This window comes from Halichoerus grypus, chromosome 11 (assembly GCF_964656455.1).
Source record: "Halichoerus grypus chromosome 11, mHalGry1.hap1.1, whole genome shotgun sequence".
NCBI lineage: Eukaryota > Metazoa > Chordata > Mammalia > Carnivora > Phocidae > Halichoerus > Halichoerus grypus.
In genome coordinates, this window is record NC_135722.1 from 42511095 (window position 1) to 42538322 (window position 27228).

Sequence of the window (27228 nt, forward strand, 5' to 3'; positions counted from 1 at the left end):
CCTTCTCTAGGGGGTGTGCTTGACCCGAATGGAGCCTAAATCTATAAACAGGAATAATTTTTTAAGTTGCTGACCTGTCCAGATATGTCAGAACTGTCTCTTATAGTCTACCTTCCTCGAGAATAAGTGCTCTGGGATGCACTTAGAAATTTAATAAGGTGAGCTAGATTTCCCCCAGCTGGGTAAACCAGTTGCTTAAGAGGTAGTGTATTCAATCGTGGCAATATAGTGAACAGAACTCAAGCGGCTTCCAACGCTGCATTTGAGTGGCACAGACCCCAGGAAGATCCTACTCAATATCCAGGCAACACAGTGAATGGGACTTTGGGCAAGTGGGGCCACAAAACCACTGGTGGGTCAGAGAATTTGGGGAAACAATTGTCACAAAGCCCCTTAATTCCCTTCTTCTTTTTTTTTTTTTTAAACAGAATGGCCAAATTGGATTAATTTGCAAGTCTTACTCAGAGAGTAGCTCTAAAATGACTAATTATCACTCCTTTACTAATAGAGTCAGATTTTTTTTTTTTAATTCCAAAATCCTAAACTAGGATAAAAGCTGCCCAAGTGGAAGTGGAGTGGGCTTGGTTTTCTCAGTCTCTGAGCACCACCCCCATGCCCTTACCAATGAAGCAGACAAGGCTACACAGAGTGTGTTCAAAGAACAAGAAGCAAAAGGACTATCTATTCAATAACCTGCATAATCAGCCTAAGAATTAGCAGAAGTTGTTAGCATGGGCCTCTGGGACTGCCTGGATCCATATTCCCAGCCTGTAAGTTATTCTGAAGGAGAAGCAAGAACCTAGGTTCAGGCTGGAACAAACTGATTTAGTAACATGTGTGAAATTATGTTTGGAGGATGGGGTTGCTGTTAGAAACAGACCCACAGGGAAAAGATGTAAGAAATATCATAGTCACTGGGGACCACTTTGTGCAGGGACAGGCAGCACGTCTCCAGTGAGGTAGGATACACAAACAGACATATGTAATATTTAACAACTAAGAAACACAACATAAAAGAGAGCTACCTTTTTGTGCAACAAGCACTTATTAATTAATTAACTACCAAGAACTAAATTTTGTGGTGCTGGACTCTAGAGATTCCAAGATGATTAAAACATGCTTTACCTTCAAGGGGCTTGCAGTCTAGAAGAGTGAGGGCAAGAGGTACAAACTAAAGGAAAATTCACCCAAACCAAGGCCAGTGGAAGCCTAAGGTGGCTGTGGCTTCCACTGGGGGCTGGGCTGGCAGAGGAAGAGGAGTAGCTTCACAGAGGAAGCGTGGTTTAGTGGAAAAAACGTAGGCATAAGCTATGAATCCAACTTAATATAGCATGTAGACAACAAAGATCATCACACCTGGCTTACCTGCCTCAGTGAGTTTGGGTAGCTGTGATCTATTGAGAAACAGGCTCGCATTGAGAAAAGCGTAATCACATTTCCCCATATACATGCTCACGCACACACACACACACACACACACACATGTGCGTGCGCACGTAGGTTACCTGCTTGGCCTATATCAGCAGAAGCTTTCCTTTCAGCAAACATAAAGTTTCCACATTCTCTGCAAGCCCCCATCCTCCCCCAAGCTCCTCCAACTTCACTGGCCTCACCTTCTGCCTCATGTCTTCTTCCAACTCTGCCTTCCCTTTCCACCTCCACGCTTCTCTCTGCCACGTCCATCTTTCACATCTGTGCCTCCTCCTTTCCAGAATAAGCTCCCAGTCTGCTCCTAATCCCATCCTGCTCTCACCTCCAGATGCTAATCCTCTTGTATCTCTAATCTTTCCTGTCTACCATGGTTTCACCAATAGCCTAAGTCCAAATAAGCAGCCTGAACCCTGTTTGAGCTCCCAATTCAAATTTCCAACCAATAATGAACCTTTCCAACTGAATCATCTGCTGTTCTAACAGGGGCAAGATGGAGTTGTGACTTTTCCACCAATCTCTCTTTTCTTCCTGTATCTGATCTCCACCCCGCCATTATTCCATTATCCATTCATTTCTTCCTGCAATATGTATTTTTGGGGCATCTAAGTGTGTCAGACAACATGATAAGCGCTAGGAATATAATGGCTGCAGTCATCAAGTGATGGGAAAGATGGACTTTAAACATATACTCCTCAATTACAAATGCGATTAATAGCTGTGGATTTTCTACAAAGGAAGGATATATGTGTAATGAGAGCATATAAGAGCATATAATGGTGCTAAGGAAAACTTTTCCAAGGAAGCAACTGCAACATCTATGCTGCAATCTGAAGACTGGGTAGACATTAGGTAGGAAAAGATGGGTTGAGTGTTCCAAACAACAACAAAAACACTTATTTACAAAGGTCCTGGGGCAGGATGGAATTTGGAGTATTCAAAGATCAGTGTGTATCTACAGCCCAGGGAGCAAGGGGGAGATGATGTGACAAGAGAGATAAGTAGGGGCCAGACCTTGCTAGGCCTTACAGGCTGGTATGAAATTTTGTCTCCTTCCTGAAATTTGGTCATAATGTGACCACCTTCAACAAACAATTATTGAGCACCTACTTTCTACTGGGCACTTTTCTAGATGCTGGAGGCACAGGGAATATAGCAGAAGATGAAAGAGAGTCCTGACCTCATGGGGCTGACATACTGGTCCTCCAGGCACTGAAGGGTGCTCGGCACAACCACTGTGAGGTGGCAAAAATGAGAGCAGGGAGGTCACTGTGCTCACCCAGCGATACATGACGACAGACTGGACCAAGACTGAGCTGAGAAGAAAGGAAGCTGGTGAATCAGAAGGGCACTTGGGAGGTATCATCAATAGGACTTAGCAGTAGATTGGTCAGGGAATGGTCAGTTTTTATTTATTGTGAGATTTTGGGTTGTTATTTTAAAAAGGGAGAGTCATGAAAGAAGTCCTCTAATGGGAAAGAAAAAACTGGCTCTACAAAAGGGAGAAGGAGCCATTGGCCATTGAAGTCTCCCAAGAAGGTTAGAGAGGGAGGTTGTCAGAGCCCAGACAGAGAACGTGGCTTTGGGAGGAGGGAGAGAGTGCTCCGTTACCTTAGCGGGAGGATGGTAAGGAAAGATGCAGGTAGGTTGATTAACTTGATACCAACAAGTTAAGGAGTTTTGGTCCAGGAATTTCCCTTTTTTTGTGTGTGTGTGTTGTTGTTGTTGTTGTTATTGTTTTTCCTATAGAAAAAGAGACTAGGCCATTTGATAAGAGTAATGTAGAAAGAGGTAGAGAAAGGTGAGAAATTAGAGGAAATCAGCAGTAGGGAAATGGGAAAGAGAACCTTCCAGAATAATTTAGTCAGATTGCCAGGCAGGTTGAGGGCCCTCCACGGGCAGTGATGCTAAGTAGATGTGTGTGGCAAGCAGAAAGGTCCCCCTAAAATATATTCACCTCCTAATCCCTGGAACCTGTGCATATAACCTTACGTGGCAAAAGATGTGATTAATTTAAGGATCATGAGAGGCATTTATCCTGGATTACCTGGGTGGGCCCTAAACGCAATCATATGCATCCTTAAAAAATAAAGGCAGGAGGGCTGAGACAGAGACACAGGGGAGAAAGCCATGTGAAGACAGGGGCAGAGACTACAGTGATGTGGCCACACGTCAAGACTGCCGGCAGCCCCCAGACACTGGAGGAGGTGAGGAGGGGATACTCTATCTCTATATCCCCTAGAGGGAATGCTGTCCAGTTGACACCTTGATTTTGGCCCAGTGAAACTGATTTTGGACTTCTGGACCCAGAACTAGGAGAGAATAAATTTCTACTGTTTAAGCCACCAAGTGTGTGGTACTCTGTTACAGCAGCCCCTGGAAACTCATACCATGTCAGTCCACCTAACTGCACTGCAGTGAGACTTCCTGCAGGGCTCAGATGCAAGCATACAAAGAAGAAGACATGCTCATTCAGGGTTGGAGTCTGGCCAGGTGGGTATGAAGACAGGGATAAGGAGGTTCTGGGTTCCAGCAGGAGAGTTAATGGGACATTGAGTTTAGATGAGCAGGAGCAAGAAGAGAGGAGGGGGGAGTCAGATGGAGAGGTAGCAGAAGGCTCGGTGGACTGGCCGCCCACCACCCATGGCCAAGCAAGAAGCCTGAGTCCTACTCAGCCCTTCATCTGTTCCCAGTATTCAACTGGTCAAGAACCCTGGCCATGCAAGCTCTTTAATGTCGGTGGTGAATATTCATCTCTTGATGGGTGGGCCTCATCATCTTTCCTATGGCTCTTTCCACAACCTCCTAACCAGCCTGCCTGCCTTTGGTCTTACATTTTCCAAATCCTTCTAGATTGATGAGTTATCTTCCCCAAATGCAGATTTAATTATAATTAATTATAATGTCGTCCCCTAGTCTAAAACTCTCCTCCTCTTGCCAACAAACGTATTTCCATCTGCAGTTGGTAAAAAGATAAAATCCATAGCCCTAAACTGGCAGGGAAGGGCATTTAGATTCTGGCTTTCCTCAGTTTCCTCTCATGCCCTAAGCTATGCACTAGCAATTTGGAATTCCTTGCCATTCCCAGATCATAGCACTGTTTTCCATGCCTCCAATCCTTTGGCCTTGCTTTTCCCTCTGCCAGTGCCACCCTCTCCTCAAGCTTTGAAATTCAGCTAAAGATTAGCTTCTCCCATGCTCCCTAATAATAAGTGCTAATCCTTATTAAGTACCAAATGTATTAGACATCATGTTAAATCCTTTTCCTAGAACTACCTCATTTGATTCACCCAGTGAAGTAGATACTATTATTACCATTCCCCTTTTACTGGGGGGGAAGAAATGGGCTTAGAGAGGCCATGGAATGGAGTTGCAGAATCAGGATTCAGGATTTGAACTCAAGTCTCTCAGGCTCTAGAGGTGAACTGTCAACACTGTATTACTGGACCCAATGGCGATGACCACACCTCTTTTGTGCTTCAGAAGCCCGCTGTGCTTACCCTTAAGGAGCTGTGGTAATGATTATGAAAGTTATGGTAACTAATGTTAAACCACTTAACTACGTGCCCAGGATTCTGATTGTCGTTTGTAGATTTAACCTCTTCATTATTTCTATTTTTTAGACAAACAAATGGAAACTAGGAGGGCTCAAGTCACACAGTTAGCAAGGGTAGAACAGGGATTTAAATCCATGCTGTCTAATTCAAAAAGCCACAGTTTTAACTTATCCTCCCTCTCAGCCCAAAGTCTAGAACATGGCAGTGGGCAACAAATGTTTAAGTGAAGTATGAATGGGCGTCATTATTATGTAGATGGCGCTTACAGCTATAGGAATGGATGAGCCTACCTTGGACTGTAGGGAAAGAACAGAAAGGGACGCAGGACTGAGTCTGGGGGAGTGCAACATTTAGAGCAGTGGGTCTCGGTGAGGGCAATTTTGTCCCCAGGGGACATTTGACAGTGTCTGGAAACTTCTTGGGTTATTACAACCGGTGTGTGGGAGGGTGCTACTGGTCTTCAGTGGGTAGAGGCCGGGGATGCTGCTCAACACCCTTCAATGCACAGGACAGCTGCCGCCAACGAAGAATTATCTGATCCCAAATGTCAGTAGTGCTGAGTCTGAGGCACAGATTTAGAGGTCAGGTAGAGAGGAGAAGCAAATAAAGCCATAACCATAGCCAGAAAGAAAAATAAAGAATACTGGGAAGACATGAGAGGAGAGTGTTTTAGGACACAGAAAGTGGTTAGTCCTCTCTGACACTGAAGGATATGTAAGAAGTGTCTACTGACAACATGGAGACCGTCAAAGAAACTGGAAGAACCAGATCAGTGGAGTAATAGGGCTAAATCCAGGCTGATGGGGTTAAGAAGCGAATGGATGGTGAAGATATAAGAAAAACAATATGTAGGCATAACTCTCTTGAGATACGTGGCTCTGAAGGGGGAGCAGAGGAAGGAAGGTCGTGGTGGGAGGAGAAGTGCAGTCCTAGGACATTTTGGGGTTTTTAATGATAGGAGATCCTGGCCGCACTGCCTCCTCCCCAGCCTGGACCCCTGACCAGCCTTCTCAATGGTGCCCTGGTTCCCTCTCCTCTTGGCTGGATGCCTGTGCCTTCCCATCCATTGTACCCCTGGGTTTGTCAGTCCTGAAAAAATCACACCACCTGTTCACTTGGCTCCCGCAACCAGGCTCTTGAGGGTTGATGGAGAAAATTTCAAATCTAGTGTGAAGCTTCCTCCTAGGAGTGTGTTTTCTAAACTGGGTCTCTCTGTCATTAGGCAGTCTTTCCATTCACCTTGCAGACTTCATACTTATTCCTGCCCTTGTTCCCAGCCTCTTCCAGCTCCTCAGTCCTCAGCCCTGTCCTTGCTCCTCTACAGATGAGCTCGCCTCTACCTACTTGGAAAACACTTGTTGAGCATGTTTCTGGCCAAGCTGTCCTCAATGTTTATATATTTCTTGAAGTGTGGTCTGTGGGGCACCTGTACCAGATTTACCTGGGGTGTTTCTTAAGAAATGCAGGTTCCTCTGCCACAAGTTCTTACCCTCGTACATGCATAGGATCCAATTCTCTGGGTCGGGGCCCAGAGAGATGCATTATAAACAAGAACCCAGGAGATGCTGATGCTTGCTACAATTTGAAAAACAGTGTTATATATTATTTGATCTTCTCAATAATCTTGTGAGGGAGATATTACTATTAAAGTCTGAATTATATGGAGAGCATCCTACGGGAACTCTGTCACCTTCATTTCTTGTTCATCAGATTGTTGTATATTTTCACCGGTTTCCTTTGCCTTCCCCCCAACCCTCAAATAAAGAAGCATTCCCTCCCACCCGTGATCAAGAGTAGGAGAGTAAGTCCTCTTTAAAAGGTTGCCTTTGATCCAAACCCTCCTTTTGTAATCGTCCCACTGTTTTTGGACATTCTGAACTTTCTTTTCTTTTTTTTACTGCTTTTTTCTCTCTGCATTTCAGTTTGGAAAACCTTTACTGACATATCTTCAAGCTCACTGATCCTTTTCCTTGGCCATGTCTGATCTATCGGTGAGTCCAACAAAGGTGTTCTTCATATCTGTTACAGTGTTTTTAGCTTCCAGCATTTTCTTTTGATTCTTTTGTAGAAATTCAAATTCTTTGCTTACATTACCATCTGTTCTTGCATGTTGTCCACTTTTTTCCTTACAGTCCTTAGCATATCAGTCACAATTATTTTAAATTCCCAGTCTGATAATTGTAAAATCTCTGCTCTAAGTCTGGTTCTGATGCTTGCTTTGTCTCTTCGGACTGGGTTTTTTCTTGCCTTTTAGCATGCCTTGTAATTCTGTGTTGAAAGCTAGACACAGTCTATAGGATGATCGGAACTGAGATAAATAAAACTTTAGTGTGAGGTTTTCTGTTTATCTGGTTGGAAGTTAGGCTGTGTTTAATGTTTGCTGTGGCTGTAGGTGTCAGAGGCTTCAATTCCCTCTAGTATCCTTATTTCTGTCTTCTCTATTATCATTTGTTTTCTCTAGAAACTCCTTCTTAAATAGCGTTTGTGTCTTGAATCTCTCTTGGTTATAATCCACTGTCATACTAGAGCCCTGTTGATGGGACAATAAGGTATAGGGAGAGGGAAACAGTCTATAACCTTATGATTAAATCTCAGTTTTTTACTGGGCCTGTCTCTAGGCTGTGACTTTCAGAAGAATTTCTTAGCCTTTTTTTTTTTTTTTTTTTAAACCCTTCTTATGTGAGATAGGAAGGCAATAGGAAGCTAGAGTTGGCTAATTGCCCTTCCTAAAGCCCAGATAAGGTTCTGGTAGTTTCACTTGAGGGCAGATCTTATTATGGACACTGTTTTGGATATATTTCAGAATGGTTATTTTTTCCCCTCCCTCTGCCTGAAGCAGAAGAGAATTTTTCTCTGATCTTTACCAGATGAGAATATGGTGGGGCTTCTGGAGGTAGAAGTCACAAAAGTGTGGAGATCCCCCAATACTGGGCTCTGAGGAGTTTAACTCTCAAGCTAGTCTATACTCAGCCTCTAGCTATCTGTCAGTGACCACGTAAGTGTCCCTTCAGGTACCGTCTCCAGCAGCTTCTGCTCCTGAGAAGCTGTGATTTTCAATAACCCCTGTCTCTCCAGTTTTGGGGCAAGGAGGAGCAGTTTGTCTTGGGTCCTCAATTCACTGATGGATATAATTAGAGTTATTGATTTTCAGTTTTTCAGCTTTATTCTTGTAAGAACAACGGTAGACTTTCAAGCTCTTTATATGTCAAGGCAGAAACTGGGAATCCTTATCTCATCTTTACAACTCTCTGAGTTAGTATTTTTCCAAACTGACAGGCAAGGAAACTGAAGCTTAGCAAGGTTAAATTAAGTGGCCCCAGCTTATGCAGTCAGTGAGGGGTAGAGTGGCTATGTTGCCACTGAAATGATAAAATTAATTTGGGATTCAGGCAAAGTCCTATACTAGGATCCTGAAAGGCAGCTGCACAAGTACAGGCTGCTTTGGAAAGAGGCCAGGAGGCGTGTGTAAACATGTGTGTCCTCATATAGATACATACGAAGAAACCCTAGGATGTCAGTGGACTTTGGGAAGGAAAGGGGTTGAAAGTAGGTGCCAGAATCCTTGTTTTTACCAAAAAGTCAGTGTCATTCTATTGTCAAAAAGAACAACTTGTTTTATGGCTGAATTTAAAAAGGCATCCTAGGGGCACCGCCTGGGTGGCTCAGTCGGTTGAGCGTCCGACTCTTGAATTCCACTCAGGTCATGATCTCAGGGTCATGAGATCGAGCCCCATGTCAGACTCCAGGCTGAGCCTGGAACCTGCTTAGGATTCTCTCTCTCTTTCTTCTACTCCTCCCCCACTCCGTGTATGTGCACGCTCTCTCTCTGAAAATAAAAAATTTATAAATAAATAAATAAATAAATAAAAAGGCACACCTAAGAAACTGACAGCTATTTATTAAATGCCTACTATGTGCCAGGCACTGTGATAGTGCTGAACAAAGCAGTGCCCCTACTTTCAGGGAGTAGACACTGCAGTGAGGAGAAATAGCGAATAAGCCCTCAAGTTATAACATGCCAGGTGGTGACAAGTGAAAAGAAGAGAACCAAAGCAGGGTAAATGGGATTGAGTGATGGGGATATTGTTTTATAAGATATGGTCAGAAATGGACTCTTTGACAAAAATGACCTATGAGCAGAAACCTGAAAGAAGTGAGGGAGAGAGCCTTTTGGATACCTGGAGGAAGAGCATCCTGGGTGGAGGGAAGAGGAAATGAAGAGTCCCTGAAGCACGCATCAGTGGCTTAGCTGAAAATAAAGGCTCATTCAATCTGCAGATGATGTAAAGCTGTGAGGACAGTGATGAGCTATGTTGGATAAAAGATGCCAAATCTAGAAAATCTTGAAATGCTGAGAGATGAGCCATGTTGAACAAGCAATGTATTAGGGCAAAAATCTAAGGTCTTGAACTTTATTTCAAGAAGGTAATTGCACAAGAATGGGATTTGCAAGTTGTGGTTTAGTAACCAGGCGGTAAATGGATGGGAACTCCTTCCAGCCAATACTCTGGTCTCCCCAAAACAAAGAACTATGGAACATCAGGTATCAGTGGGGGCAACGGGAGGGATAGCTTTGTGTCCAAGGGGGTTCACCAAGACAAAGTAACTTGGCAAAGGTTATATATCCTCTCTAAAAGTAAGATCTGAATCAACTCCTACTCAAATTCCTACTTGATCAGATGTGACAGAAAGTGATATAATAATATACATCAAGAGCTTAAAAACTATCTGATACAGAAACTTGTGGTTCTATCCCATGGAAATGATCTAAAATATAGAAAAGTAATGTCCACAGGGCAGGAATTTTTGTCTGTTTGATCATAGCTATATTCTCACAGCCTAGAACATGCCTTGTACCTACTAGTCTTAATAAATATTTAACAAATATTTATGGAATGAATAAATAAATGAAAAACGATTTCTTTATAAAAAAATTTTCTAATATTTAAAAAATTTACCGAAATTTCCTACAATAGGCTACTGTTTAAGTAAACTATGATCCATTCACTCTTTGGATTGAACTCTATTTTAAAAAGCAAACAGATGGTTTAAATGTTTGTAACACCAGAATTAAGATCTGTCCCATAAAGTAATTAGATCTGGAATGGAGAATAAAATGATTATTCTCATTTTAAAGATGAGGGGATTGCAAGGCCACACACTGACTTACTGGCATTTTCAAGCTACTTAATACATATGTGATAAAAATTCTTTTGAAGAGGACATGAACAAATGGAAAGATATTCCATGCTCATGGACTGGAAGAATTTATGTTGCGAAAATGTCCATACTATCCAAAGCAATCCTCAAATTCAATGCAATCCCTATCAAAATACCAACAGCATTTTTCACAGAACTAGAATAAATACTAAAATTTGTATGGAACCAGAAAAGAATAGCCAAGGCAATCTTGAGAAAGAACAAAACTGGAGGTATCACAATCCTAGATTTTAAGACATGCTACAAAGCTGTAGTAATCAAAACAGTATGGTATTGGCACAAAAATAGACATATAGATCAATGCAACAAAACAGAGAGCCCAGAAATAAACCCACACTTACATGGTCAATTAATCTATGACAAAGGAGGCACAATGGGGAAGGACAGTCTCTTCAGTAAATGGTGTTGGTAAAACTGGACAGATACACACAAAAGAATGAAACTAGACCACGTTCTAACACCATACACAAAACTAAACTCAAAATGGATTAAAGACCTAAATGTGAGACATGAAACCATAAAATTCCTAGAAATCACAGGCAGCCATTTCTTTAACATTGGCCTTAGCAACATTTTTCTAGATATGTCTCCTGAGGCAAGAGAAACAAAAGCAAAAGTAAACTATTGAGACTACATCAAAATAAAAAGCTTTTGTACAGCAAAGGAAACCATCAACAAAATGAAAAGGCAACCTACTGAATGAGAGAAGATATTTGTAAATGATATATCTGATTAAAGGTTAATAACCAAAATATATAAGGAACTTAGACAACTCTACATCAAAAAACAAATAATCTGATTAAAAATGGGCAGAGGACCTGAATAGACATTTTTCCAGAGAAGACATACAGATGGAAAGATATTCAACATCATTCATCATCAGAGAAATGCAAATCCAAATGACCATGGGATGTTACCTTACACCTGTCAGAATGACTAGAATCAAAAAGATAAGAAAATGGGGCACCTGGGTGGCTCAGTCGTTAAGCGTCTGCCTTCAGCTCAGGTCAGGATCCCAGGGTCCTGGGATCGAGCCCTGCATTGGGCTCCCTGCTCCGCGGGAAGCCTGCTTCTCCCTCCCCCACTCCCCCTGTTTGTGTTCCCTCTCTCGCTGTGTCTCTCTGTCAAATAAATAAATAAAATCTTTTTTTTAAAAAAAAAAGATAAGAAATAACAAGTGTTGGCGAGAATGTGAAGAAAGGGAACCCCTTGTGCACTGTTGGCAGGAATGCAAATTGGTGCAGCCACTATGGAAAAACAGTATGGAGGTTCCTCAAAAAATTAAAAATAGAATTCCACTACTGGGTATTTACCCAAAGAAAACAAAACCCACCGGGGCGCCTGGGTGGCTGATTCGTGAAGCGTCTGCCTTCGCCTCAGGTCATGATCCCAGGGTCCTGGGATCGAGCCCCGCATTGGGCTCCCTGCTCTGCGGGAAGCCTGCCTCTCCCTCTCCCACTCCCCCTGCTTGTGTTCCCTCTCTCACTGTCTCTATCTCTGTCAAATAAATAAATAAATAAAATCTTTAAAAAAAAAGAAAAAGAAAAACAAAACAAAACCCACTAATTTGAAAAGATATATGCACCCTTATATTTATTTCAGCATTATTTACAATAGCCAAGATATGGAAGTAAGCCAAGTGTCCATCGATATATGAATGGATAAAGAAGATGAGGCATCTCTCTATATAATGGAATATTGCTCAGCCTTAAAAAAAAAAAAAAAAGGATAAGATCTTGCCATTTGTGATAACATGCATAGACCTAGAGGATATTATGCCAAGTCAGACTGAGAAAGACAAATACCACATGATTTCCCTTATATGTGGACTCTGAAAACAAAACAAATGAATAAACAAAAAGCAGAAAGAGACCCATAAATACAGAGAACAAACTGATGGTTGCCAGAGGGGAGTACTGGGGGGGCGGGGTTGTTGGACAAAATGGGTGAAGTAGAGTGGTAGATACAAGCTTCCAATTATGGAATGGATAAGTCACAGGGATGGAAGGTGCAGCATAGGGAATACAGTCAATGGTATTGTTTTTTATTTTTAGTTATTATTTTTTATTGAAGCATAGTTGACACACACTGTTACATTAGTTTCAGGTGTACAACATAGTGATTTGACAATTCTATATGTCCTCACCACAAGTGCAGCTCCCATCTGTCACCATATAACACTATTACAATACCATTGACTATATTCCCCACACTGTACCTTTCACCCCCATGACTTATTCATTCCATAACTGTGGGAGCATGTACCTCCCACTCCCCTTCACCCATTTTACCCAATCTCTTACCCCCCTCCCCTCCGGCAACCATCAGTTTGTTCTCTGTATTTATGGGTCTGTTTCTGTTTTTTGTTTGTTTTATTTTTTATTATTTATTTATTTATTTTAAAGATTTTATTTGACAGAGAGAGACACAGTGAGAGAGGGAACACAAGCAGGGGGAGTGGGAGAGGGAGAAGCAGGCTTCCCGCCGAGCAGGGAGCCCAATGTGGGGCTCAATCCCAGCACCCTGGGACCATGACCTGAGTCGAAGGCAGGCGTTTAACGACTGAGCCAGCCAGGCACCCGTTTGTTTTATTTTTTAGATTCTACATATAAGTGAAATCATATGGTATTGTCTTTGTCTGACTTATTTCACTTTGCATAATACCCTCTAGGTCCATCCTTGTTGTCACAAATGGCAAGATCTCACTCTTTTTTATGGGTGAGTAATATTCTATTGTATAAGTATACCACATCTTCTTTAGCTATTCATCTATTGATGGACACTTGGGTTTAGTCAATGGTATTGTAATAGTGCTGTATGGGGACAGATGTGGTGAACACAGCATAATGTATAGAGTTATCAAATCACCATGTTGTACACCTGAAACTGATATAACATGTGTCAACTACACTCCAATTAAAAAAAAAATAAAAAAAATGTAAAAGTGAAAATAGGGGCTCCTGGCTGGCTCCATCAGAAGATCATGTGACTCTTGATCATGGGGTTGTGAGTCTGAGCCCCACGTTGGGTGTAGAGATTACTTAAAAATAAAATCTTTAAAAATAATAATAATAAAAGTGAACAATAAAAATGAGAGGATTGCAAGGTTACATAGTGCTTACTGGCATTTTAAGCTACTTAATACATACCTGATAAAAGTTCTTTGGGGGCAGTAACAGTTATATATTGTCTGCTAAACAATTCTACAATGTATGTAAAAATGATTTCCAGACCTTTAGAAAGATAGATGTGGAAACAATACTAGTTCCCATGCAAGAAAGCGTGAGACCAACTAATGCCCACAAACAAGTGGGAAGGGCCAGAAATTCCAGCAGCAAGTCATCCATCAATTTGGAAAACATTTATCAACTTGCCAGAGTGCCAAGTCTTTGGGAGGCCGTGGGAATACAGAGATGGCCACGGCCCAGATTTCTTTCGGTCTGCAGACTCATGGAGGGGAACAGGGATTTAACACATCAGGGCCACAGGGTGTGAAGAACCGGAATAAAGGGAGGTGCCAAGCATGTGAGAGCTCAGAGATGGGGAAGGGGCCCAGACTCCAAAGGGGATGGAAGTAGGACACGGGGGTCGGGGTGATGGCACGGGAAGGACCTGTGAGGTGATAAACCCCGTGTGCTCTCTGGAACAACCCTGAGAGGATTTTTAGAGGACAAGTAGTTGACTTCTGTGTGCCCCTCCCGCACTTCTGCTCCCGGAGCTACACGAGATGCTGAACAGACGAAATAGCACAGAGTCTGTTTTCACGTTTTTCCATCCCAGTCCACGGCCGTTTGTGGCCCTGTGCCCTTTGTCACGTGTCTATTTCACTCTAGTATTACCTCGCCTATGTGATGTTGATGAGAACAGTGCCCACCTCATGGGATGGGTCAGAAACAGACAGCAAATTAGTACATTTATTTATTTATTTATTTATGTGACAAGTGTGTGCTGAGTGCCTGTTGGGTGTGCTGTCCTGAAAGAAACAGACGGTGCTATTCTCATGGAACTTACGGCTAAGAGGGAGAGAATTAAACAACCAGACTAGTTTGTACCTGGAGGTGATAGTCGTGGTTTCCTCTGTCTATTCATTCCCCCCGTGTGCAGCCTTTGTCAAAGTATCATTTGAACCAGTTTTCAGTGAAGCTGCTGTGTGCGAGGAGGTCACAAAGCCAGTCATGGAGCCCCTCCAACCACCTAGCACCCTCACCGACCAGAGTTTTGCATTTATTTACCGGGTATCCTGGATCCAGCAACGCTGAAGTTTTTCCATTTTACTTCAGAGCTTTCTCAATCATATGCCAATGAAGATAGAAAGAGTTAGACAAGCTGGGATCTCCCCTCACTGGTAGAGTTGGACAGACAGCGCATTGGTTATACCTCAGATGGGATGTCTGCTCACACCTCCAGAGGGATGGGGTTTGTGATTCACTGGCCACAGAGATGTGGAAAGGGCACCGAGCTGCTGGCTCAGGAGGAAGAGACATTGATTGAGTGTCCACTGCATCCCGGCACTGTGTTGGGAATTCTACATAAATTATCTCCTCCGCTTCTCAAAATAACCTGTATCATCCCGATTTTATAGACGAAGGAACTAAGATTTCAAAGAAATTAAGTGACTTCTCCACCCAGCTGGTAGAGGCAGAATTTGAGCCCAGGTCTGCTGACTCCAAAACCATGTTCTTTCTACACACCCAGTGTATATTGTAAATAGAAAAGTTAAGTTAGAATTGGAAGAATAATGGGACACATGGTCCTTTTTGAAGAAGAAAATCAGCCTAGAAATAGGAATGCTTTCTTCTGTCATAATAACCCATAATAACCCAGCAGCATAATAACACTGTCAAATTCCAAATGACCACCTCTAGAAATAAAGGAGCTAATATATATATATAATGTATATACACGTGTGTGTGCATGTGTGTGTGTGTGTGTGCAGAGAGAAAGAGAGGCTTTGGTTTAACCCTGTAATTTAATTCTTGAAATTAATAATAAGGGAATGCTCACAGATACTAACAAAGATTTATGTGTTGTGTTCATTGCAGTGGCTTTTTTAGGAGTAAACAGAAAAAAATAAAAAGGAAAACTGGAACTACCTATCTTGCCCGACAAGAGGAATGGTTGAATAAATTTATAATTCAATGGATTAGTGGAGTATTATAAAGCCATTAAAATTCATGCAGTGGAATAATGTTTAATTGCATTGAAATATACTCATAATATAATGTTCATGAAAAATAAAAGAGGATATAAGACCCTATATATAGTCTGGTTCCAATATTTGTTGAACAACTACATATATGCATCTATATTTAAAATCTGGGAGGAAATGTACCCAACTGTTAGTAATGATTATCTGTAAGATGACATTTTTTATTTCTTCTTTATCCTTCTCTGTATTTATCCTTTTCTGTATTTTCCAACACAAAACAAGGGTGTGCTCTGTTGCTCCAGTCCCCATAGAGCATCTGGTTCTCAGACTAAGGACTTGCTTGCTTGGAAGGAAAGTGCTTTTCATCCTTCCTGGTAGCAGACACCAGAGATTGGGGCTGTGGAAGCCTGAGGACCCAATGTCTACCCCAGGCATTCACAAGGCAAGCTGCTTTTCACTCTTCTTACAAATGATTTTAGATGGTAATTTTAAAAAAGAAAGCTACGGTCGAACAAGAGGTATTGTCATTGCTTTTAAAATGTGTTCTTTTGATGGTTCTTTTACAATCACATCTCCACAGAGGCATTTTACACCAAGTGAGTTCCTGAAGGGAAGAGGTTGGCATAGCATGTCTTTCATCCCCTGGTTCATTCATTCATTTGTTAATTCATTCATTCATGTAAGAAAACTTACTGTGTCCTTGCTGGGCTCTCTGTACTAATCAAAGATGATATAGTGAAACATTAAATAGGAAAAGTTTTAAAATAGAGGTCTGAGGAAAGAGTAGAGTAGTCTTCACACATCCCCTTCATCTTCAACCCTTGTCCGCCTATAAGCTTCAACCACCCAAAGAGACAACTCAAAGTAATCACCTCTACAAATGTCCTTTCTCTCCTCCCAAATCAGCATTCATGCCTCACTTCCTGAAGATGCCTGTTTTCTTATCTGCACACACGCAGCAATTCTAGCATCTAGGATGTTGCAATATGGTTCTTTCTATATAGTTCTTATCTGCTTGCTTAATGTGCTTCCATAAATCCAAGTCTCTCTTCTTCTACATGTGCAATTGGCTTACCCTATGTCACAGGGAGGAAATGATAGAACTTCCCTAGGGTAAACAAAGGAGACTACCCCAATATCTAAAGAAGTAAATAATCTAGGTGTTCCTATAACCCACTTGGGATCCTCCAGTGTACATAGCATACCAGGGTTGGGAAGTTCTGTGGTAGATCTCGACCTCCTGATATCAGGGGCCAGGCCTTAATTATCCATCTCAGTATGCTCCGAGCCTAGTGTGTTGCCTTTCACATCGCTGGTAATTAGTGCTTTCACTAATTCACCTGAGCCAGCATTTACTGAGTGTTCACCATGTGCCAGGTACGGTGCTGATTGTTAGTATTCTAGTGAGCAAAACAGATACGGTTTTGCCCTACAATTTGGTAGGGGCAGAGTAATATTGAACAAATAATCCTACAAACAAATACATAATTCTAAGTTATAAAAACCACTCGAAAGGAAAAGTACAGAGTGCTATGAACGCTAAGGAACTATCTGAATGAACGAATGAAAGAAAACACTATATTTTACACTGTAGTATTCATTCACTAGGAAGGTGTAGTCTATATATAGAGAGAATATTGTAAGCTCTCTCAGGATGGATGAAGAATCCCATAAGACAATCTAACTCCTGTGTTTATGCTTCTATGAGGTGTCCTAAGACCTCATTAGTTTTTCATATCTCATAGGTGACTCGTTCTGAACTTAAAGGCAACTAAAAATCCTAAGGTATTTTGTTGTTGTTTGTTTAATGTGCTGCCATAAATTCAACTATCTCTTTTTGTATACGTTCAATTGGTTATTTGGATCTAAGTAGGTGGCTTTCTGTGTTCCTCCATTAACTTTCATCTTGCTAGATCTGGTCTATCAACTTGACCTATGCCAAATCTATGATTGGGGATTTCCCTAATCCTAGTCCTGACATGGGAATATATAGTCCTCTTCACGTCACTGGGTGTGGTTACCACAATGAAATGCCCATATCAGGTTGTTGAAAGGAGTGCTGAGTGGAATTTTATAATCACCTTTGCAATACATATCAAAAACATTAAAATGTCCATATCCTTTGCATTTGCAATTATAGTTATGGGAATCTATTCTAGCAAAATATTACCAAACAAGGAAAAACATATGCAAAAGATGTTTTTACTCCGTTATTTATAACAGTGAATCACAGATTGAAAAATCCTAGTACCTTTTAAGGGGCATGATTAAGCTTAGGTGGCTATAACAAGAGAAATTTTTCCTATAAACTAAGAAAATTCCTAAGAACAGGCTTGCAATGGCATTTTATTTTTAGAAAAGTGTGTCTAAACCTCTTTGAGCTTCTCACATAGCTCCGGACCCATTAGATGCTAATACAGATTATTAGTGAAGAAAAAATGAAAACAGGTTAGACACAGGTGATTAAGAATATGGAATAATTAGTTATTAAAAAGATACTTGTTTGTATGGTATTGATAAGGGATCTTCTCAGGCAAACAACCCTTTATAAATGAGGCTTTCTTCCTTTGATTGGCAGACTATTGCCTAAGCTGGTTGATGCATATACGGGCCTTAAAAAAAATAAAGGATGGTATTATAAATGAGCAGCTTAATATTTTGTCAATAAATATTTGAGTGCCTACTCCATGTGGGGCACAGTTGGGATACGGCAGCAAACAAGACAAATAAAAATCCCTGTCTCATGGAGCTTATAATTTAATGGAAGGGGGCAGAGAACACTCAAGTTGACAAGTAAAATGGCACATCATGTGCCAAAAAGGCAACAGGACAAAAATTAAGTGGGGAAGAAGGCTAGGAAGTCCAGCCCAGGAAATGAAGGAGGAGCGGGGAGGAAGTTTCAAATAGGGTGATCCAGATGGCCTTCCTGAGAAAGGGACATCTGAGCAGAGACCTGAAGGAAGTGGGAGAATGAGCTGGACAGTTGGCTGGGCCGTGAGCATTCCAGGGAGCAACTGGGTTTTAGCAATACAATTTTAAGGATTAGTGGGTTGCTTTTGTGCAGACAGTCCATACCCTGCATTCCTTGTCACTTTCAATTAACCATAAGTACACCCAGCTCGCCCATCAAAGAGAGAGTCCCATGTCTCTCCCTTCTGGCAGCCAGAGACAGATACCCTAGTTGGCGCAGGCTGCCATGCTGGACCCGCTGTGGGAAGCAGAGGAGCAGCCCACCCCCTTCTCCCTGGGCCTCTGCCACCTGGTGAGAGGGCGACCCTGTACCCAGCCGCCCCATTCCCACCCCGCCGAGTCTAAAGGGGCATTAAAATTGACATTTGTTTGTACCCGGTGAGTCGGTGCGCCCTGTGTAAGGGCTCACTCATGTAGAAGCAAAATCACCCACTCTCAGAGCCACTTTTTAGAACGAAGAATGTAATCTTTGACCAGATTTAAAGAATAGGACAATTTCGTTGCTGTTGTGAAGTCCTCAAAATTGTTGTCTTTGGAGTGAGGATGTTAACGAAGAAGTAGATCTAAAGATTTGTTAACCACTCCGTGTATGTGTTTAAAATCACCAGGGCGTTTGTAGTTTCTGGTCACCCGCTCGTGTTCCCGCCGCCGACTCGCTGCCAGCTGGCGGCGGAGGTAAAGGTTAAGGTACGGTTCCAGGGAGGACACCGTCAGCCGCAGGGGGGCAGGGCTGTGTCTGCTCTTCTCACCGCCGTTACCCCCAGGGCCTACCTCAGGGCCTGGCATGCAGGAAACGCTCCATAAATGCTCAGGAATAAACGAAGATGACAGCTTTGGTAGACAGAGAAAAGACGTGTAGGCTAGAGTGGGAGGGGCACGTACAGAGACCCTGGTGTCTAAAGCAGGAGAGGGAAGACGGATGGGCTGTGATTCTCCCTCTCCGACCTCTGAGACCAGGGGAACCAAAGTGGAGTGTGCATTTAACGCACAAGGGCGAGGCAGGGGGTGGGGGGCACAGGAAGTATGAGGACATCAACTGGCACACGGTTTGGCCCCTTTCCCCCATGTAGATGTTGGATTACTTTGGTCAATTTACTTAGCACCTTGGAGACTCTGTTCCATCCTCTGGAAAATGGGGGTAACAACACTAACCTCACAGGGTTGCTGTGAGAACTAAGGAGGATAATGCATATAAAGCCCTCGGCACAGAGACTTCCGCCATAAAAAAGTCATAGTAGACCCTCACGTTTTCACTTCACACGGACACACTGAGAGACAGTGTAGATCGTGGTTGGGAGCAGGGATCTGGAGCCAACTGGCTGAGTCTGAATCTCAGCTTTATCACTCAGAGCTGAGCGGTCTTAAGAAAGTTGCTTAATTGCTCTGTGTCACAATTCCCTCATCTGTGAAAAACAGGACAACGATGCCTATCTCATTGCATTGCTCTGAGGATTAAATCAGTTAATAAATGACCACTGTGTCTCTCTCTGTCAAATAAATAAAAGTCTTTAAAAAAAACATATAAACCACTTAGAACACTATCTGGCACAGAAGCATTATTACTGTCTGCTTGGCGTTTTTCGTATCTGTTTCCCACTTTGATTCCTCCAGGGCTGGGGGAAGCAGCGAGACTATGAGGGAGCAGACACATATGTTGTTCTTGTCAGATGGGCTGGATCCAGGTCTCATTTCAACACTGGTTCTCAAACTCCAGCAGACACTGGGTTCACCCTGAGGCTTGTTAAAGCACAGGTCGTGGAGACCCCCACCCTCAGAGTTTCTCATTCAGTAGGTCTGGGTGGGGTTTGAGATTTTTTTATTTCTAACAAGTGCCCAGATGGTGCTGAGGCTGCTAGTCCAGGGACCACACTCGGAGAACCATCGTGATTTAACATGAAAGGATGTCCAAAGCTCCAAAAAAAGGAAGAAGGAAAGATGTGTAAAGAGATAAGAGTTCTGGAAAATTCCAAATATGACTGAACAATGGACACTAGTGGAAAGAATAATGTGTTCATTTATTCACTCAGTAAACATCTGCTCACTCCCCACTGTGAGCTGGGCCCTGTATTCACCCATCAATTGAAAGGACCAAGATTTAAGGGAGTAGAAACGACAGTGAGTTGGAGAGGACTATCAATATATCAAATTAAAACAGAATAGCCTTTAAAGAAAGAAGCCACATAACTCCTCATGCCTAACTCCACATCATGTCCCCATTAAGCCTAACTCAGGCATCATTTGTGTGTGTGTGTATGTGTGTGTGTGTGTGTGTGTGTGGTAGAATATACATAAAATTGACCATTCTAATGTTTTAAGTGCACAGTTCAGTGACATCAAGTACATTCACATTTTCATGCAGTCATCACTCCTGTCCCCCTCCAGAATGTTTTTTCATCTTCCAAACTGAAACTCTATACCTATTCATCAATGATTCCCTATTCCCTCCTCCCATGCATCCCCTGGCAGCTACCATTGAACTTTCTGTTTCTCCGCATTTGACTACTCTCGGTCCCTCACGTAAGTGGAATCATACAGCATGTGTCCTTTTGTGACTGGCTTGTTTCACTTCACACAGTGTCTTCAAAGTTCACCTATGGTGTAGCATGTGTCAGAATTCCCTTCCTTTTTAAGAATTCATATTGCACTGTATGTATACACCATGTTTGTTTATCCATTCTTGCATCAATGGATGCTTGGGTTGTTTACACCTTTTGGCTACTGTGAATAGTGCTACTATGAACATGGGTGTACAAATACCTGTTTGAACCCTGATTTCAACTCTTTTGAGCATATATCTCTAAGCAACATTTTAGAGCAGATAAATTTTGTTTGGGTGAAAATTAAGGTCACACATCCCCCATCCAACCCTCTCCCTCTTCTCTTCATAGAACTTTACCCCTCCAGACACTCGGGCACCCAGATCTCTCAGCTGCCTGAATCTGAAAAATCATCTGCCCCTCCAGGTAAATTATCACAACAGGGACCAGGGGAATATATCTCAATGCTTTGTGGGCTGAATGCATGCATGAATCTCCCTTTTGTTATGATGACAACCTTACCAACACACTGTCCAAACACACTCGTGCCAGGAGCTTATTCAGTACTATTCAGAGATTGAACAATTTAGTCTCTGGAATCAGACACCTGGTGGAGGAACCTGGCCTTACTATTTACTAGCTGTTAAAGCCAATGATTTAATCTTGCTAGTTTCAATTTCCTGATCCATAAAATAGGAATACTAGTTCCTATCTACTTGGTTGTTTGGAGAATCAAAGTGAGATGAGTTATACTAATTAAATTAAGATAAGATAAACCAAAATAAGCTAAAGAACTTAACCTAATGCCTGGCATATGGTCAGAACCCAACAAATATTGGGCATCGTTAGTATTATAATTATATTATAATTGGGTAACGTCTTCAGATATATGCCAAGAAAGTTCCTGCTACCTAAGTACACTGAAGGACATTACAATGAGCATGGAATTAACACTAGGCTAGAGGCCCAGAAGCCTAAACAATGGACATTTTTTAAAACATGGGATTCAAAATTACAACCTGGCTACAAAAGATTAAAAGATGTCTTTGAATGGGGAAGATATTTTGGGGCAGGGTCCTCTGTGGCACCCACAATTGCACCAGAGTCCCAGGCAGTTAACTATGGGTGTAAGTACTTTTGAGGTTTTTTTTTTTTCTTCTCAGTTTGCAAATGGCAGATAAAAAACGGATTCTAGAACAATGGAAATTTAAGATGAGAAATGGTTACAGCCAATTTGGCCAGGCCTCCTCCTAGGATGGCCCCAATCCTTCTGGGACATGTTCTGACAATTGGACGGCCTTTTTTCTAAACCTCAGAAAGGGGATGATGTTCCCGCCATTTCCCTTGGAAGAATATTCCACGGTAAAATATGACTCACTGTCAGGGCCCTTGCCTTTGCGATTCTCTTTCTTCTCTTGACCCACTTTCGTCTTGCTGTGCCCTTTTGTACAAAGTCAAACGCAGCCTCCCCTGGAGGAGGTTGTTCTGTGAGGACTGACATTTAAAGACCATTACCACCTCTCACACTCAGCCCTGTTCATTTAGCCAAGCAAAGCATGTTTAATTCTTTTAATCTCCCCTCATAAATCAATCTCTTCATTCCCTTAATAGTCCTTCTCCTATGCTTCGTATTCCTTCCAGTCTGGCCATCCTAAGCTCTCGTTCCATTTACACTTGAGAATGGCCAGTCAGTCACGAAACGGCTCTCAGGAAAAACAGCCGGGCCCGCCAGGGCTCCGAGTGCTCCCACGGTGCTGGGCTGTCTGCTGTCTGCAGGCACTGTGAGCCCAGAGAACAGCCCTGCCTGCTGGCTGGACCTGAAGGCCTTCAGGCATTTGCTGCCTACTCCATTTTGCGTCTTTCTAATGGACCTGACCCACCCTGCCTATGGTCAAGGGAAGTACCCGAGAAGCCACCTCAGGCACTTGGGTCTCTTCTGTCACTCAAGCTCCTCAGTATGTCCACCTTCCACCTGGCTTCCACCCACGAGGGCATGAGGGCCACGGAAGATCCCAGAGGGGTCTTACCTGGAAGGTCCCAGCATGGTCTTCTTCCTTATCACCCTCTCTGTTCTCTTTGAGGGCAATTAAGGTGAATCCTCTGAAGTAGGAGGGAGGGGCAGCTGAAAGCGTTACTGTGGAGAGAGAGGAAAGCAAATTAAGAGCACAGGAATTAGCTGGCTTCCATCTGACAAACGGATGTTTGCGAGTTCTCCATCAATACGCCAGGCCTGTGGGTCGGAGGGACTGCGGACGGTGGAAAAGCCTCATCCCTTTGAGAGTTGTGAACTGTTGCCCTCCACCCTGCTCCCCCTTACATTTCAGAGCTTGCGAAATGCCTCAGCTATGATCTCAGTTGGGCCTCCCTGAACCAACAAAGGTTCGGTGAGCTCTGTCCTAGTATCCACAATTTGATAAAGATAGTCCCTGGTCAGCAACCCCTGTCTTGACAGCTATCTAATGTTACACTTCCATTAGACTGGTCCAAGAGAAATCTAGCCTCTCACAGCAGAAACTCCCTTAGGAAGTCCTTTGGCGGGGAGAGACTGCTGTGTGTTTTCCAAAACATACTTCCTTTTTCTTGTGGGCTCTCAGCTAGACCACATTCCCAGCCTCCCTTGAAGTTAGGTCTGTTTGCACCCTCTTTCTGCCAAGGGAAAGCACAGACAGACAGGATGCTTACCACTTCCTGCCTGGCCCACACAAACTTTCCACAGGATCCTCCACTCTTCCTTTCCCACCTATGGCTGCAGAATGCAGGGGATCCAGCAGAAGACTCTGGTGTCCTGGGAGAAGTGGTGGAGCCACAAGATGGGAGGAACCTGGGTTTCTGAATAACTACACAGAGAATCACCCACTGACCAGGAACATCCATATTGTACTTTGCATGAACTGGAAATAAACTTGTATTACAGCAGCTGGAGTTATGAATCTACATTATACTCTTCCTTCTCACATCTACCCAGATAACTATGTTTTCATGGAAATCTAGCTCAAGGGCCTTCTCAGCAATAATGGTCATTCCTTCCTTTGTATCCCCAATTTCCAGAGATGGAAATCCTTTATTGCAATTTTGGCACTGCATTGCAATTCTCTTTTTACCTGCCTTCTCCACTTGACTGTGAGTTATGCTGGAGAGGAACTCATTTTAATTCTCTTTGTATCCCTAGCACCTAGCACAGAGCCTGACAGCTAATAAATGCTCAACTCAGGTTTCTTGATATTTACATAAGTTGAGATTTAAATTACTGTGTGGATCAAAGTGCTAAGATTCTGGCCTTTAAACATGGAATTATAGACTATTAGAGCCTCAAGCCTATCCCAAAAATCCTCCACTCCAGCCTTCTATTTTCACAGACAGGAGACAAAGACACAGAGAGGTCAACAGACACCCCAAGGTAGTCAGACCACCCAGAGGCAGACTTAGGGCCAGACTCCCTCCCCAGCTGAACATTCCGCCCAGAATTGTACATAGTGAGTATATTTGGCATAGTATGGGTATTCCACAAGGGTTAAGTTTTGAAATTTTAAAAATCAGTTCATTTAACATATAACATTTATGTGATTCTGATAAGCAACCACTTGTCAGGGAAGGATATTCTAGTCTTCTAGTTTCAGTCCTAAACATAAAGGACCCCCAAACCCTAAAAACTAAAACAACCATCTTAGATAAGGCAGCAGTGGTCATAACGACATCTCAGGGAAGGACTTTGAGACACAAAGATTGCAAATCTCATGCTCTAATTGGTCAGTTCATCCCACAAAAGTAATAGAGCATTCTGATAGGCTACGGATGTCTAGAAAAGGTCAGATAGATCTTCCTCGCAAGGAAGAAAGGGTGAGAGAAAAAGCACAGTAAAATAGAGTCAGGAAAGTATGGTGCTCAACAGTGGCCAGCAGAAAATGATGACTATGACGTCAGAAGAAAGAGCTGAGATCGCTGAGGGACAGACTGACAGCCTTAGAGTAGTCTGAGGCTATCTAGAGTGGGGTGGCAAATGAACTAACAAAAGAAAACAGAAACAGACTCATGGTTACAGAGAATAATCCAGTGGTTGTCAGACGGGAGGGGAATGGGGGGATGGGTGAAATAGGGGAAGAAGATTGAAAGGTATAAACTTCCAGTTATAAAATAAATAAGACATGGAGATGCCACATACAGCATAGGGAATATAGTGAATGATATTGTAAAAACTTTGTGTGGCAACAGATAGTAGCTAGATTTATCACGGTGATCGCTTTGTAATGCATAGAAATGTTGAATCACTATGTTGTATACCTGAAACTAATATAATATTGTATGTCAACTGCACTTCAATTAAAAAAAAACCCTATAGGTGGGGCATAATAACAGCACTTACCTCCAAGTATCAGTGTGAAGCGTAAATGAATTAATACACGTAAAGTTCTTAAAATCCTGCCTGGAATATAATAGGCACTTAATAAATATTAGCTCTTATTATCAGTGATGAGATTATCACATTGCATTTTGTGGATAAGTGTTTGTTTACCTATTCGTTCAAGTCCTTCAAAAGCAAGAACCACATCTAAGCTCAGCACAGTGATTAGCACAGAGTTGATGTGCAATTAAGTTTACTGAATTGTGTTCATGGACTAGTGAACTCAGTATTATAAAGATGTCAGTTCTTCTCAAATTGATTTATAGATTTAGTGCAATCTAAATTAAATTACCATCATGTTTTTTTGTGAAATGACAGGTTGATTCTAAAATGTATATGAAAAGGCAAAGGGTCAAGAATACCCAAGGCAATCTCTAGAAGTGAAAAGTTGGTGGGCTTGTACTACCACGTATCAAGACTTATGCAGCTATAGAAGTTCAGCCAGTGTATTCTAGCAAGGAAAGGAAAAAAGGCCAATTGTATAGTTTGGGATCCAGAAAAAGTTCCACAAGTACCTGGAAACTTGATGTATGATTAAGGATGTACTGCAGAGCAGTTGGGGGAAAAGACAATTATCTTCAACAGAGCTGCTGGGGCAACTGGTCAACTAGGTAGAAACAGGTGAATCTTGGTCTTACACATCATACACAAAATAAACTTCACACAGATGGTAGAGCTAAATGTGAAGAACAAAACAACAAAGCTTTCAGAAGTTGGCCGAGGATAAAATATGAATGACCTTGGAGTCAGAAAGACTTTTAAACAGGACATTAAAAAAAAAACAACACACTGACAATAAAGGAGAAGATATATAAATGGGATGATATAAAAATTTTGCTCAAGAAAAGACACCATTAGGAACAAGTACGGCAGAGTGTGGAAGAAGATATTTGCAACGCATTTAACCACAATTGACTTTAATCCAAAGCATATAAAAACTCTTTCAGATCAATAAGAAAAAGATAGACAACCCAATAGAGAAAAATAGGCAAAACACATGAACTAATACTTCATAAAAGAAGGTGCCCAAATGGCCAAAAAGCATATGAAAAGACACTCAACCTTGTTAGTGAACAGGGAGATAAAAATTACTGCATTTCTACCAGACTGACTAAACATAAAAGGATTAACAATATCAAACGTTAACTGGAACTTTCACACACTGGTGAACTGAAAACAAGCAATTTTCAATGGAAAACTCTTCGGCAGTATTTACTGAGGCTGAACACATACATACCCTATGATCCAGTAATGCCACCCTAAATCAACAGGGATGCATACAGATGTGTACCACACAACACCTGTCAGAAGATTCATAGTAACATTGTTTGTATTGGCACCCAAACGGAAACACTCAATGTCCATCATCAGTAGGACGGATATGTAAGTTATGGCATATTTGTATAATTGAATGCACCGTAGTCATGAAAATGAAGGAATTACTACTACATACTACAGGAATGAACCTCATAAACATAATCAAGTGAAAGAAGACACACAAAATAATACAAAAGCTATGTGTCTTCTTTCACTCAAGATTTATATAAAGTTCAAAAACAGACTAATCTATGATGCCAGAGGTCAGGACAGCACTTACACATGTGGCAAAGTGGAGTGAGAAGTGATCTGGAGGGGCACAAAGGGATGCCTCTGGAATGCTGATCATGTTCTGTTTCTCAATCTGGGGACCGGTTGCATGAGTGTATTCAACATGTGATAATTCACTAAGCTTTGTGATTTGTGAACTTTCCCACTGGTAAGTTATATTTTGATAAAAATATTATTAAGTAATGTTTCTGAATGATAAATATTCACCTTTTTGTACATCTGGGTAGTGCACTTAAAGGGCTAACCATAAACTCAGCTTCCCAGAGTGTTGCATTCCTGTCGGTTCGAAAACACTGAGGGCATACTCTACCTCACTGAATACAACCCACAAGATGGAGGCTCTGGAGGCTGAACTCAGTG

At 42.1% G+C, this 27228-nt stretch overlaps 1 protein-coding gene across 1 annotated transcript in view; it reads right to left on the bottom strand.

Annotated features, from left to right (window-relative positions):
* The window catches only part of SPON1 (spondin 1), a 250802-nt gene that overhangs the window by 209930 nt on the left and 13644 nt on the right, over window positions 1-27228 (bottom strand). The window contains exon 2 of the mRNA XM_036119322.2: window positions 22889-22995. Coding sequence (XP_035975215.1) covers window positions 22889-22995 — 107 coding nt within the window. The remainder of the gene's footprint in view (window positions 1-22888; window positions 22996-27228) is intronic.